The sequence below is a fragment of the Jaculus jaculus genome, chromosome 15 (genome assembly GCF_020740685.1).
Source record: "Jaculus jaculus isolate mJacJac1 chromosome 15, mJacJac1.mat.Y.cur, whole genome shotgun sequence".
Taxonomy (NCBI): domain Eukaryota; kingdom Metazoa; phylum Chordata; class Mammalia; order Rodentia; family Dipodidae; genus Jaculus; species Jaculus jaculus.
The window spans coordinates 66468022-66482018 of NC_059116.1; the positions used below are offsets into that span (position 1 = coordinate 66468022).

Consider the following 13997-nt stretch of genomic DNA (forward strand, 5'->3'; position numbering starts at 1 on the left):
TCTCCATCAGTTCGAGGCCACCCTGAGATGACACAGTGAATTCCAGGTCAGCCTGGGCTAGAGCGAGACCCTACCTCAAAAAAAAAAAAAAGTGCGTTGTGTTTATAAATGGGAACTGGGCTATGTGGTCAATTAGGTGGCAGGTTTAAGCTCTGGCGGTTTCCGTTCCAAGAAAACATGTGGTCTGTACTTGTCCAGCCCCTCTGGGATCCGTCCATGTTCATTGCTCAACGATTCCCACATTCTCCTTTTCTGAATGCAAGCACTTCCTTCCATTGTGAAAAAAGGTTTATTAATAACTAGTCCAACAATGAGGATGCCAGCTATCTGACATCTCTCCCCACAGCGAGGTGAGCTGATAGGCGCCTGCCAGCACTGTGGTCATGACCATGTTCAACTCAAAGTGTACTGCCCGGTGCCGGCATAATTCGGGCAGTGTTTTCTGTTCAGTATTTTGCTTTTGGTCTGCATCCATTCTCCCTCTCTGTGTCTTTAAAAGAAAATCACTGCTCTGGCTCCTTCCCGTATCTGTCTCTGGCTTTCAAAAGTTCTCTCTTGTCAGCTGTGTGTTGCTTCTCCTTTTAGGTCTAGTGGATCCCAGAGGCCTTAATTTTGGTCATAGCCTTGGCTCTGCTGTTGGGCACAGCCTCCCAGGCACTGCCAGTGGTTTGTTTATGCTGCACTGTGGATCTGGGTAGACTGCTTAGCTCTTGCTGCACAATAGATATTTCTGGACTCATTTGAGCAGGACTTGCGTGAGCTGAAAATGGGAGGACAGAGCGGTTGTCCCTTCCACTAATCTGGCTTTTTTTTCTTTTTTTTTTCTTTTGTGGAGGGATGAACAAAGCCCTTAGATGTTACTGGTAAAGGAGTATTTGCCTACTAAAGAGAGCTAAGACAGATGATAAATACCTACGCCAGTGGTGAGATTTTAAACACTGGAGGAGAAATCTCCCTGTCCCCTCTCAGATGCACTGCTGCTTCCATTTAGCTGAGCTCCATGTCCCGCTGACCTCACCCCCCTCCGCTGCCCTTGCTGGTAGCATAGAACAAAGATCACTGAGATTTGCAGTTAATCTCCAGACCTGTATATTACAATGCAAGCACAACCCTGGAGCCAGCACGATCAGCTCCCTGGGTGAAGACATGGAATTCCTGTGCGTTGCTCACAAATGCTTGTTTCAATTAGAGATTCTGTCAAGTGTTTTGCACTTTTTAAGTTGATGGTTAAATTATGCCTCTGCCTCCTGTCCTTCCTCTTGCCACCCAGCACCTGCATTTTTTTTTAAGGCCATTCATATTCTTCTCTGGTGAAAAGTACCACCAGGGCCCAGAGCCTCCCTTGGGAGCAAAGCCATCCATCCCCAGCGCTCCCAGCTGCCATCAAAAGCTGCTGGCTGATCAGTTTCAACGTCAGTACTCTCTGAACTATTCTGTTTCTAAACTCCCGAAGCCTGATGAAAAGTTCTGCAAGCATGCATTTTTCATGTTGAAAATCGCATTGAATTTACCGAGATGGTCCCTAGAGATAATGTGTTGATCCTGCCATCTGCAATGTGGCATTATTTCACAAGGTCTCCCAGGACATCCTTGATGTAAGAAATTCATCCTTGAGGATGTGTCAGGAAAATATCTCTTTATCATAAAGAGAGTCTCAAACCTTTTCCCCATATTTATTCCTGAGTGACTGCCAAAACTTTTCCTTGCAGCTTTTACAGAGCTGCTGGGAATACGCTGCCTTCATGCCCCCGCCCCACCCCCAAGAGCCAAAACAGATTGTCATTTCCTTCCCTTGCTTTGAGGACAACAGATTCCTTTCTTTGGGGAGGCTCTGTTTGTGTTCAATTTCCACCTCTTCCAGGGAGGAAAGTACCCCTTCCGCTTTCTGGAAGGCAAGCGCTGCTCATCAGCGCTGGTCTGTGTGGAAACAGATGAGCAGGTTCCTGCATCTTCTCAGCAGGATGCTCACTCATATCCGGCGCCGACGGACCGGCCTGCAGTCTTCAGAATGGCTGGAACCAATTCTCCGTTGCAGCCCAGGGAGGAGATCCTCCCATATGTGCGCTGCTGTTGTCCCTGTACATCCGGGCCTTGCCAAATGCAGCTGCCCCTGGCCTGATGTTCAGAGTGTCTGGCAGGAAAATGGGAAGCCAGCAGTGATGGATGCTGTGCCTCTAGGGCCTCCTGGTCTCTAGGTCTCTACAGAGTCAGCTGGTTTCCACAGAAGACCCATAAATGCCCCTGAAAATGACTTTCTTTGAGCAAATTGGGCTCGTTAGCCACGTTTAGATAAGAATTGACTCCCTGGGCTGGAGAGATGGCTTAGCGGTTAAGCGTTTGCCTGTGAAGCCTAAGGACCCCGGTTCGAGGCTCAATTACCCAGGACCCACATTAGCCAGATGCACAAGGGGGCACATGCGTCTGGAGTTTGTTTGCAGTGGCTGGAGGCCCTGGCATACCCATTCTCTCTCTCTCTCTTTCTCTCTGCCTCTTTCTCTCTGCCTCTTTCTTTCTCTGTCGCTCTCAAATAAATAAATTCAAATGAACAAAAAATTTTAAAAAAAGATTTGACTTCCTGGTGGTCAGCTCTTCATCTCTTCCTCAGATTATTGGCTAGATTATTGGTGAACTTCTTTAGTCACATCCTGTGAAGTAGGATTGAAATCAGATTGTAAAATAGCAAAAGTTAAAGATTATATTTGCTTTCCTTTTTTTGAGACAGGGTATCATGTCGTCCAGGCTGACCTTGAATTCCTGATCCTCCTGCCTCTACCTCCCAAATGTTGGGATTTCAGGTTTGTGTCACCACAGCTGGTTTATGCAGTGCTAGGGATAAGCTAGAACCCAGGTCTCCTGTAGGCTAGGCCAGTACTGTCCCAAATGAACCATATCCCCAGCCACAAAAGATCCTCTTCCATCTGACATCAGTCAAGTAGATACTTGATATTAGCAGATACTAACTGACAGGCAGAAAGTGTTGTTGGAGAGCTTGTCTGACCCCCGCTTCTCTGCGGAGGAAGGTGACTACCAGGAAAAGCGGGGCTCAGTCACTCAGTTGGCTCCTGGGCTGCATGGTCTGCCTTTGGCAAGGAAAGTTTCCTCCATCCTTCCATCTCTACTTGTTCTCCGCCTCTTCCCAGTGCGCTGCTCTGAGGGCTGGAAGCGTGGCTTCTTCTCCACGTCGCCTTCACCGTGGAAGGAGCTCCAGAAGTTTCTGTTGTTTGATTAGAAAATCTGAAGCGTGCTTTGGTCGCATCTCCTCCACCCTTGTCCTGCACCTGTGTGTGTGTGTGTGTGTGCAATGTGTATGCATGTATGAATGAGCGCACACGTGTGCCACAGTGCACGTGAGGAGGTCAGAAGACAGCGTTGAATGCTACCCCTCGCCGCCCACCTTGTTTGAGGCAGGGTGTCTCGTTGCTCCCCACTGCCAGCATCTGGCAAGCTGGCTCGTGAGCACCCCGACAGCTCTCTTACCTTTGACTTCCTTCTCCCCCTAGCCTCTCTACGGTGTCAGGTTTGACGTGGGTTCTGGGAATCCAAATTCAGGTACTCACACTTGCAAAGCGACCATGCTGTCCGCCGAGCCATCTTTCCAGCCCTCTGTGTCTACATTTTGATCTGTGCAGTATTATGAAAAGCGCTCACCTGGGAGGCAGATATAAGAAGATATGACACAACAGTGTTACCATGGCAACCCAGCAGAGTCCAAGACAGAAAGTTCACACATTCGTGGGGTTTCCGTTCCAGGGGCAAAACGGACCGTACAGAGTCCAGCTTACATCCTGGCTCTGCCTCCCTACGACTGACGCGTGGCCTGTGCGGTGAACATGGCAGGAACGTTTGTAAGAGGATTAATGAAGGTGTAGCATGTAGGAAGCTCCTGCTTACGAAGTCTGCAAAAGCCCATTTCCTGTCCTTTCTGCTCCCAAGCTTCCTGAACCGACAGGACCCAGAAGCCACACCGCCAGCATCGCGCGAGTCCTTGCTTGTCTCCCAGTGCTCTGCCTCCTACATTCCAGAGTTTTCTGGAACTGGGCTGGTAACCCCTAAGAAAAGCTGAGGACAGTTTTTAATAAAAATAACGGGGAACAGTCGTGCTTGTCCGCCGCATTCTAAGTTTATTTTTTTCTTTCTAAGCTTCTTCCAAGCATTATCTTGTTTCATTTTCCCAATTTTTTTTTTTTTTTGAGGTAGGGTCTCACTGTAGCCCAGGCTGACCTGGAATTCGCTATGTAGTCTCAGAGTGGCCTTGAACTCACGGTGATCCTCCTACCTCTGCCTCCCGGGTGCTGGGATTAACGATGTGAGCCACCATGCCAGGGCTCATTCTCCTAACTTTTAAACACTCCTGTTTTCATTGCCCACTAGGGGAGGAAACTAAGATGTAGAGAGGTTCTAGAACCTGCCCATATCCCAAAGCCAGGCAGTAACTGTAGCAGAGCTAGAAAACACACACACACACACACACACACACACACACACACACACACAATCAACCCTAGGCTCCCAGATTGTAGATTCCCGCTTTGGGAGGCCACCACACCAGTTGGTTTTCTCCAAAGAATATCCTGAACACAGTCTTTCTTACAGATTTGACTGTTGTTTAATACTTCACTCCCCGCTCCACACACACACACCCACACACACACAGATGAATTGATTCATTATGTGTATTTTTAAAATATATTCATCTCTCTTCTTTTTTCCATGGCCTACTAGGCCGCTTCACCATCCTCAGACAGTCCTTCCCAGGCAGCAGTCAGTGCCGAAGTTTGGAAATCTCACTCTAAGTGTGGTAAAGATGTTCCATCTAACTTCTGACTCCATTTGTCTTGGACAGATGTGATGCAACCAACTGCGTTTAGCATTTTAGCTCACAAGTATTTGCTTTAGCCTGCTAGAGTAGGAGGAAGCCTGTGAGTTTCTTCCCCAGGTGCCCTTTGAGCTTCTCTCAGTGGGAATGTGCCTAGGCACTTGGCCACCTCTCCTCAGGGTAGCCATACGTACCCAGGCGCAGGTGACAGCTTACAGGCTCAGATCACACAAGCTCTGGAGCATAGCAACTATCAGACCTCAGAATCTTTGCTTTAGAATAGTGAATTTGGGGGCTGGGGAGGTGGCTCAGTGGATAAAGCAATTACTACTCAAACCTAAGTACCTGAGTTCAGATCCCCAGACGTCATGTAAAAGCCAGAAGTTGCAAGAGACTCCTGTAATACCATGACAGAAATTGGAGGCAGAAACAGGAGAATTTTCTGGAAACCAAAAATAACACAATTATACAAGAGACCCTGTTCCAAATGAGATAAAAGGCAAGGACTAACTCCCACAAGTTGTCCTTTGACCTTTGCCATGGACCAGTCATGCCTACACACACAATCATACATGCACTTAAAATTGCAAACTAAATAGATAATAGCAGATTTCTTCTTGAAGATAAGAAGGCAGTAGGACCTCTTTTCAAATGCAGTTAGACAGCCTCCATTAACCTGAGAGAATGGAGTTGCTGCAAGGTTGAAGGGTGTGGAATGAAGATCACCAAAGTCCACTGACTATCCTGACTCAATTCCTAAGCCTATGCATGGTAGTCCCAGAGACAGATCTGCAGACCCAGCACTCAGTAAGCATGCTTTGACAAGACTGCTTCCACCTGTGTTGTTCATATTTACAGGTGGGCTCTGGAGCCCTATCCCAGTACCAAATTGCAGAGTAGAGTTCTTTGAACAGTAATTCCTTGAGCAACAAGAGTTTTGACGACTTCCTTCTAATTCTATGAGGGTGTGTGTATGTGTGTGTGTGTGTGTACTTCTGTGATAAATAGATCCTAGGTAGAAGGCTTTCCTATTCCAAGAGCCACACTAAGTGCTCCATATGACCACCTCATTTATAGTTTTACTATAAATTTAGGAGGGCAATTAACTTAACCAATAGCCACACATCTAGTGAATGATTTAGATTGGAATGAAACACAGATGTTTTACTTGTCTAGCTGGTTATCCAAAAGTGAAAACCTACATGACCAGATTGACTCAGTTACTTTGCCAGATTATAACCTAGAGGATTTTTGGCTAAAGGTGTGCATTAGAGCCAGCCAGCGTTTGAGTCCAAGGTACATACAGAGAAGGATTCTGGAGCCATCAAGCCTGCCAAGACTCTCTACTCTAGCCCGTCTTATGTGGGTTTGGTATTTAGGATAATTGTTAATTAATAACAACAATAATAATTTAGGTAGCAGTAATTAGCCCTGAAACTCAAAGCCACATCTTTACTTAATCCCATAATGGCAGACCCAAGCATTCACAAATTGTATGTTTCCTTCCCAGAATTTAATGTTGTGGTGCTTTTTGCCATTCTTGAACACAGTAAATTCTTAGATTTGACTTAATAAATCATCATTTCCTCTTGAAGAGTAAGGCCAGGGGTGAAAGGGAAAACAGTGAATTTCTAACTTGGGCTAGAAATCCTTTAATCTTCTTGGACTCAGGTTTCCCCAGGCCTGTTTTTAAAATCCGAAAGCTGACTTCCTTCTGGTATTATTTTACATCCTTATTAATTTTTTAGATGATGGGATGGAGAATGCCTCATTAAATTTTCCTGTGTCTTCAGGCAGGATTGGTGATGGGTTCTGAGAGGGCCATGTACAGGTTCATAATGACTTTGCCATGTTGCATTCGGTGGGTGTGAACTGGAGGTGATGCAGTGCTGATGAAGCACAAGGAAGGGGCTTAGAGATGTGGAAAGCCTGAGCCGTCCCCAAAAGGGCAGCCGACGATAGCCCGCAGTGATGAGTTACAGGGGAACGGCACCATATGGATTTTGTGTATGAGAACCATGAGGTAATGGCGTCTCAGCAAGAATGAAGCGTTTGCTTGAGTTCGCTATTGAATTTGGAAACCTACAACTGAGGCATGTCAAAGTCCAGGCAAGAGTTACAACATGATTCAACACTTGGAAGGCAGCTTCAATAAAGGAACAATATACATGCAGTAAATTTTTCTTTATTTTTTTTACTGAGATGAGGTACAATTTAATTATAGCATCCAAATGTACAACTGACAACATCTATTTGCTTGTTCATTCAAGCTAATATTTATGTGTTCCTGGGGACGCATAAAGATGATATGTTCCTACAGTGATAGATATTTTCAATTTCAAGTTCAAATGAGCCAGGAAAGGACAAGAACAAAGTCCAGGTCAGAGTCAAAAATATACTTACCCAACAAGACTTCTTCATTGGTTGGGTCATAAGAGCCTAGGAGTAGAGTAACTAAGGGAATATAGGTTTCTTGCTCAGAGACCTTAAATAATAAAGAGTAAATAGTATATTTATGGGAACATTTTGTTCCTAGCAGAGCTGTTTGACGCAGATACAGAACTTTTTTTCTAGACTCTATGATTCTGAGATACCTTCTTTACCATTGGAAAAAACAAATCCAACTGGGTTAGGGTCAAATTACATCGTTTATATTGTTGAAATCAGGGTGAGTTAATATCTTTAAAACATTACCATTCGGGTCCAGGACCACAGTATACATCTACATGTACTTAGGGCCTTAACTGTTCCCAGTAGAGCGTCACAATGCACTGGTTTTGCTCATCTTTAATTAGGTTAATCACCTTAGGCATCTGAACTGGCTTTGGAGTCCAGATTGGTCTTGAGCTGTGCTCCTTAGGCCTCCCAAGTAGCTAGGATTGCAGGCATGCATCACCTCGCCTGGGTCTCTAGGGATTTGAGGTGGCTAGATGTTGTTGCTATTATCTGAGCTTCCTGGGTGCACAGCCAGTCACACCCATGCCTTTCTTTTCTTTCTCTCTCGATTTCTTTTTCTTTCCCCTTTGCTTTGTCAAGGTGGGGTCTCACCCTAGCCCAGGCTGACCTGGAATTCACTATGTAGTCTCAGGCTGGCCTCAAACTCATAGCAATCCTACCTCTGCCTCCCAAGTGCTGGGATTAAAAGGATGCACTACAACACCCAGCTTCACTCATCCATTTTTTTTTTCTTTCTGTCTTTCTTTTTTTTTTTTTTTTTTTTTTTTTTTTTGGTTTTTCAAGGTAGGGTCTCACTGTAGCCCAAGCTGACCTGGAATTCACTATGTAGTCTCAGGGTAGCCTTGAACTCACAGCAATCCTCCTACCTCTGCCTCCCTAGTGCTAGGATTAAATGCTGGCCTCGTCCATTTCTAATAGTTCTGCTCACTGTGGATGCAAGAAGAAAATGAGCCATCAGCTTGTCTTTTTAAAGAGGTCAATGTGCCTTTCCTAACCCATCACAAGAGAAAGAAAGGACTGGAAACCTACTTTAGGATCAAAGCACTGCAGCCCAGAAATTACTCTCCTGGTCTAACCTAAATTACTCCAGTTGGCATTTCAACTCATTTTCCTTTTGTTTCGTTCACAACATTGCCTTCTATAAAGGTTTTATATCTAGCAACCTGCTATTTGAATCATCATGCAGCTAGTCTAGCTAGAAAAGCATGGAAAAATATGTATAATTCCACTAAAATATGTGTAACTCTATGTGGATTCCTCTCCCCACGAGGAGAAAATTTGCTCATGACACAGCAATAAGTTAAAATATATGACAGAATTCTAATTTTTTAAATATATGTGCTTGGAAAAGAAAGCCAAAAGAAAACACATGAAATCAGGCTGATAGTTTATCAACACTATGTTTGCACTCAGCAAAGTCTTAATTAAAAATAAATTCAAAGCAGCATCTTTCAATAGACAAAAGGAAATTTACGCTGTGTCTAACCATTCCCAGCTTGCCCTGCGCTCCCCCTCTGTTAACAGGTATGTGGTATATCCTAAGGTAATTGAGAAAGACAAACTTCTTTGTCAGTTTCCGGCCAGTCCTCCGAGTAGCTGTCACTTCCACGCGGTGCTGGAATTCACTCCTCACGCTTCGAGCTCTGAGCCTGCTTGTGGCCCAGTGCCTTGATTCCCAGGGTAAATCCCATATCCACAGTGTGGGCTCCAGTGAAATTCATTAATGGTCCAGATGTGTGCCCCCCCCCCCAGTCGGTTGGCCTAGTAACCTCTCTGTTTATTGACAGGGTCGCAGGAATCAGATAGCTCACAGTCGGCCAAGAAAGACATGCTGGCTGCCTTGAAATCCAGGCAGGAGGCCCTGGAGGAGACGCTGCGCCAGAGGCTGGAGGAACTGAAGAGACTCTGTCTCCGGGAAGCTGTAAGCAGTCAAATCTGTGTTGTTTCTGATGTCATCCATCTTAGATATGGGCAGAAGACAGGGTGGGGACAATACGTATGCCTCCTAGGAAAACAAGGGCTCTCACCAGTGGTGGAAACACACAGATCTCCGCTGTCAAAGCACTGAACATCAAGGCACCACCATCACTGGTTAAGGCTGATGCTGGCTGAGCCTTAAATAGGTCCCCACCGGAAGCTAATGACAAGTCACACTAACAATCCCGAATCCATGAATGGTGCACCACAGTTTGGGCATTGACTCGTGTGAAATTACCACACTCAATATAATACCTCAGGACCATCTTCCAAAGTCTCTGCCTGAATTCATTGCCAAAAACCTCACAATCTGCTGCTTATTTAACTCTTCTATCATTAAAAATGAAATCTTAGCCTAGTGACTTATTTTTCTTTTCTCTGTTTCTGCAGTACTAAGGATTGAATCAAGGACTTCACACATGCTAGGCCAGCACTCCACCATCGAACACCTCCCAGCACAGAGATGTGTTTAAATTTGATATGTCTGTGGGCCGGTGTCTTTGCTAGTCTCAATTTTCATAAGCATGTAGAGACTCCTGCTGTCCATTTTTATATTTATTGAAATGTCCATTTCCGCCGCCTTCTGTTTATTCCAGAACTCTTTGTTAACGGTGCTTAGAGACTTGACTTTGTAGTGTAGCCCAGCTGCGCACACGTGTGTGTATACACACATGTGCAGATACCTTCCCAGAAACGCGATGAGGGGCTGCCTGCCCAGGAGAGGTTGTGCTCCACAGACCATGATGAAAGGCTCTGTGGGTAAACAGTTCTGAATGGGAAGGAGAAAGAGGTTCCCAAACCAAGTCGAGGATGTATTCCCCTCCCCCAAGTAATAATACTTTGCCACAGGAAGAATGAAGCAAGGGGCCATGGACTGAGGTCACGTTACATTTCAACTTGGCTTAATTAGGGTCTGGATTGACTTAAACCGAAGCCTGCTCAAGGCAGAACCACATTAGCACAAATCCATTGCAAATAAGGAAAGCAGTGGCCCTGGCTGGGGAAAACATGCTATGTGATACTGTAAATATTAGCAGCATTTAGAAAGAGTGTGCTTAAAGGAGAGGATAAAAATAAGGTTTGGGTGTCTGCTTTTCATAATTTATAAAGATCTATTTTGTGTTTTATAAAAATCAAGTCCCTTAACCCAGCAAGGGATACACTTCAGAGTACATCGGGAACACACGACACAAGGGCAGAAGCTGAAAGGCTCACCAGAGCAAAGCAAGCAAAACAAAGCTCCCACTTCTGAAATGCCGACAGCACAAGGTAGACCTTGAAGGAACCAAGGGCCAGCCACTTTTCCCAGTATGGCTTCCCATCGGAGACTCCTGGCGCATGTGGAGTAATGAGCCTCACTCGGACTCCGCTCACCAGATCCACCCTCTGCTCAGAGTGGCTGGAAGCGCTGCTTGAACCCATGAAGCAATGCGGCCAGAAAGAAGCCATGTGAGAGTTCTGGGTGTTCTCTGAAGAGAGAACCCAAGCTGGGGCCCCACTGCAAAGCATCAAATTACTTCCCCACCATGCAGCTCTGGTTTCCTGTATGAAGGCCTTGACCCACGTACCTTCAAGCAGACGGGGAAAAACCAATAGCCTCATCTTTAAAATATACTTTAACACTCTAAAGCCACAAGTCCATGGCAATGTTAACAACTTTTTCCTTCTTTTTGTAAGTTTCAAGGCAGTAAAAAGAAAATTCGGACAATGTAAAACCCTCAAGAGGTTGTTATTTATAGAAAGATTATGAGGGGAAACAGATAAACAGTTAAAGAATAGGGCTGGGAAGCCAGCCATGGTGGCACATGCCTTTAATCCCAGCACTTGGGAGGCAGAGGTAGGAGGATTGCAGTGAGCTCAAAGCCACCCTGAGACTACAGAGTGAATTGTGAATTCCAGGTCAACCTGAGCTAGAGTTGAGACCCTACCTCAAAAAACAAAACAAAACCAAAAAAATAACAAAAAACAAAAAACGGAAGAATAGGGCTGGAGAGATGGCTTAGTGGTAAAGGCACTTGCCTACAAAAGCATAAGGACCCAGGTTCCTCCCCGAGGTGGTACACGCATCTAGAGTTTGCTTCCAGTGGCTTGAGGCCTTAGCATGGCCACTCTCTATATCTGTCTCTTCCTCTTCCTCTCCCTCTCCTTCTCACAAAATAAAAATAGGGCTGGAGAAATGGCTTAGCAGTTAAGGCATTTGCCTGCAAAGCCAAAGGACCCAGGTTCGATTCCCCAGGATCCACATTAGCCAGACGCACAAGGGTGTACGTGCATCTGGAGTTTATTTGGCTGGAGACCCTGGCAAACTCATTCTCTCTCTCTCTCTCTCCAATAAATATTTAAAAAAATAAAAATTAGCCGGGTATGGTGGTGCACGCCTTTAATCCCAGCACTCAGGAGGCAGAGGTAGAAGGCTCTCTGTGAGTTCAAGGCCACCCTGAGACTACACGGTGAAATCAAGGTCAGCCTGAGCCAGAGTGAGACCATACCTCACAAAACCAAAAAAATAAAAAATAAAAATAAAGAATAAACACGTATCATCTTGGGAGACATTAGAACCACAATTTTAAGAAAGAAAAGAAGAAAGAACTTTATGGGGGGTTCAAACTCAAATATCAGGCGAGGCTGTGCAAAGCTTGCACTGAGAAGTAAGAAGTCCAAGAACCTTCTTCCAATCCTGAGTCTCCTGGACTGGCCCAGGTCACTTGCAGCAAGGCAGACATGGAAAGAAAGAGGCCGGGTGGGTGGTGGGGACCAGGTGCTGTGCTCATAGACACACACACGCCAGTGTGCCCGACATGTGGGCCACAGTGATCGTTGCCATGACTGGAGTTTTTGTGCTGCTGGGCGCTCAGGACCCGACTGCCCGGTAAAAAGCTTTTTGTGTAAATGACAGACACTCTGAGAGGACACGTCTGCGTTCCTCCTCATCGGAGCAGCATTAGCACTGGTTTGAGGCTAGAAAGCCAGAGCTGGTGTATGCCTGCATGTACCCATTGAAGGAACAAAGTGGCCCCTCAGCCTTTTCTGATCTCTGGAAGTGACTTCTTGCACTCCTGCCTGGCTTCCATAATGCGGGTTATTCAGCCCAGATCTACTCATACAGAACCTTCTTCCAATCCTGAGTCATTCCTCAGGCCTCCTGGACTGGCCCAGGTCACTGTCACTGTGGATATCTATCATTTAAGTCAATTATCATACCACTAACAGTTAGATTTACAGATTCCCCCATATGCACACAAAAGACTTTCATTAGTAGCCTTTTCAATGAAATAGATTGGATTTTTAGTTCCTAATAGGTCTCATAATTGTACACAGGTTAGTGTCTTTTGGGGGTAGCATTTGTTTGTTCAGAGGCAGAATCTCTGTATGTAGCCTAGGCTGGCCTGTAACTTGCTACGTGGCCAAGGCTAGTCTTGAACTAGTTATGTCGCTAAGGCTGGCCTTAAACTAAAGTTTCTTCTGCCTCAGCTTTTGGAGCACTAGGATCAGGCTTGCATCACCTCTGGTTACTGTCTTTTAAATTTTTTTTCATTTTTAATTTTTTACTTTTAGAGAGGCAGAGAGAACAGAGAGGGAGAGAGAGAATTAATGAGCCAGGGCCTCAGCCCATGAAATTGAACTCCAAACACTTGTGCCACCTAGTGGGCATATGCTACTTTGCACTTGCCTCACCTTTGTGCATCTGGCTTACAAGGGATCTGGAGAGTCAAAACTGGGTCCTTAGGCTTCATAGGCAAGCACCTTAACTGCTAAGCCATCTCTCCATTTCTGGATACTGTCTTTTGGGTTCAGAGTGGAATAATGATTACCACATTCAGTCTTTATATAATATGCTTTTCTGGGATTTGCACTGTAGCTGCCAGACTTCTTGACTCATTTGAAGGAAAATGTAACCTTGTGACTTAGAGAAGCAATATGTGATGCAAGTCAGAGAACTCAGTGCACCTGAGAAGTGTGTTGGCTGCTGCTTACTGGTTGGGGGACCAGGCCTCCCACGAGAGACACTAGCTAGACCAGAAAAGGAGTGAAACTGGAGGAGTATGAAACCCAGGAGAATTTTATTTACTTGACAGAAACGGAGCTTGAAAATAGTTTTTGAAGCACATCTCTCCTGTAGGGAATGAAGTAGTCTCATACATTTTTATACAGGCATAATTTCTTTACATGCTAACACGGACCAGGATTGAACCCGGAGCTTCACACACATTGGGCAGATGCATCGCCACTGAACTATAACCACAGACATTTTTGCATTTCCAAACATGATCTCATAAAGTTGCCCAGCCTGGTCTCGAACTCGTGGTCCCGCCCCAGTTCTTCCGTGTAGTTGGAATCACAGGTCTGCACCGTCAGGCGCAGCTATTTCATGAACTCTTATTTAGGCATGGTGCTTAATGTTAATGGCTCTTTCTATTGAATCTGTGCATTGGAGCGTGTGTTTGTGTGTGTCCCGGAAAGAAGACAAGCATGTGCCAACCCTGACTTGCACCCTCTCACTGAGTGCTCTCTCACACGTCTAGGAGCTCACTGGCAAGCTGCCCATTGAGTATCCCCTGGATCCTGGAGAGGAGCCGCCCATTGTTCGGAGAAGAATTGGGACAGCCTTTCAGCTGGATGAACAGAAAATCCTGCCCAAGGCAGAGGTGTGTGCTTCTCTTTGGGTGTTGGGCTCTGTCCTGTGATCCCTTCTGATTTTCCTGGCTTTTCTCACCTGTTGGAGCTTTTATGTTCCCTGTAACAAGTA

At 45.6% G+C, this 13997-nt stretch overlaps 1 protein-coding gene across 5 annotated transcripts in view; it reads left to right on the top strand.

Annotated features, from left to right (window-relative positions):
• Positions 1-13997, top strand: part of Frmd4a (FERM domain containing 4A) — a 705918-nt gene that overhangs the window by 663527 nt on the left and 28394 nt on the right. For all 5 annotated transcript variants that reach the window (XM_045135267.1, XM_045135268.1, XM_045135271.1 and 2 more), the window contains 2 exons: positions 9061-9194; positions 13774-13896. In XM_045135267.1, the coding sequence (XP_044991202.1) occupies positions 9061-9194; positions 13774-13896 (257 nt within the window). The remainder of the gene's footprint in view (positions 1-9060; positions 9195-13773; positions 13897-13997) is intronic.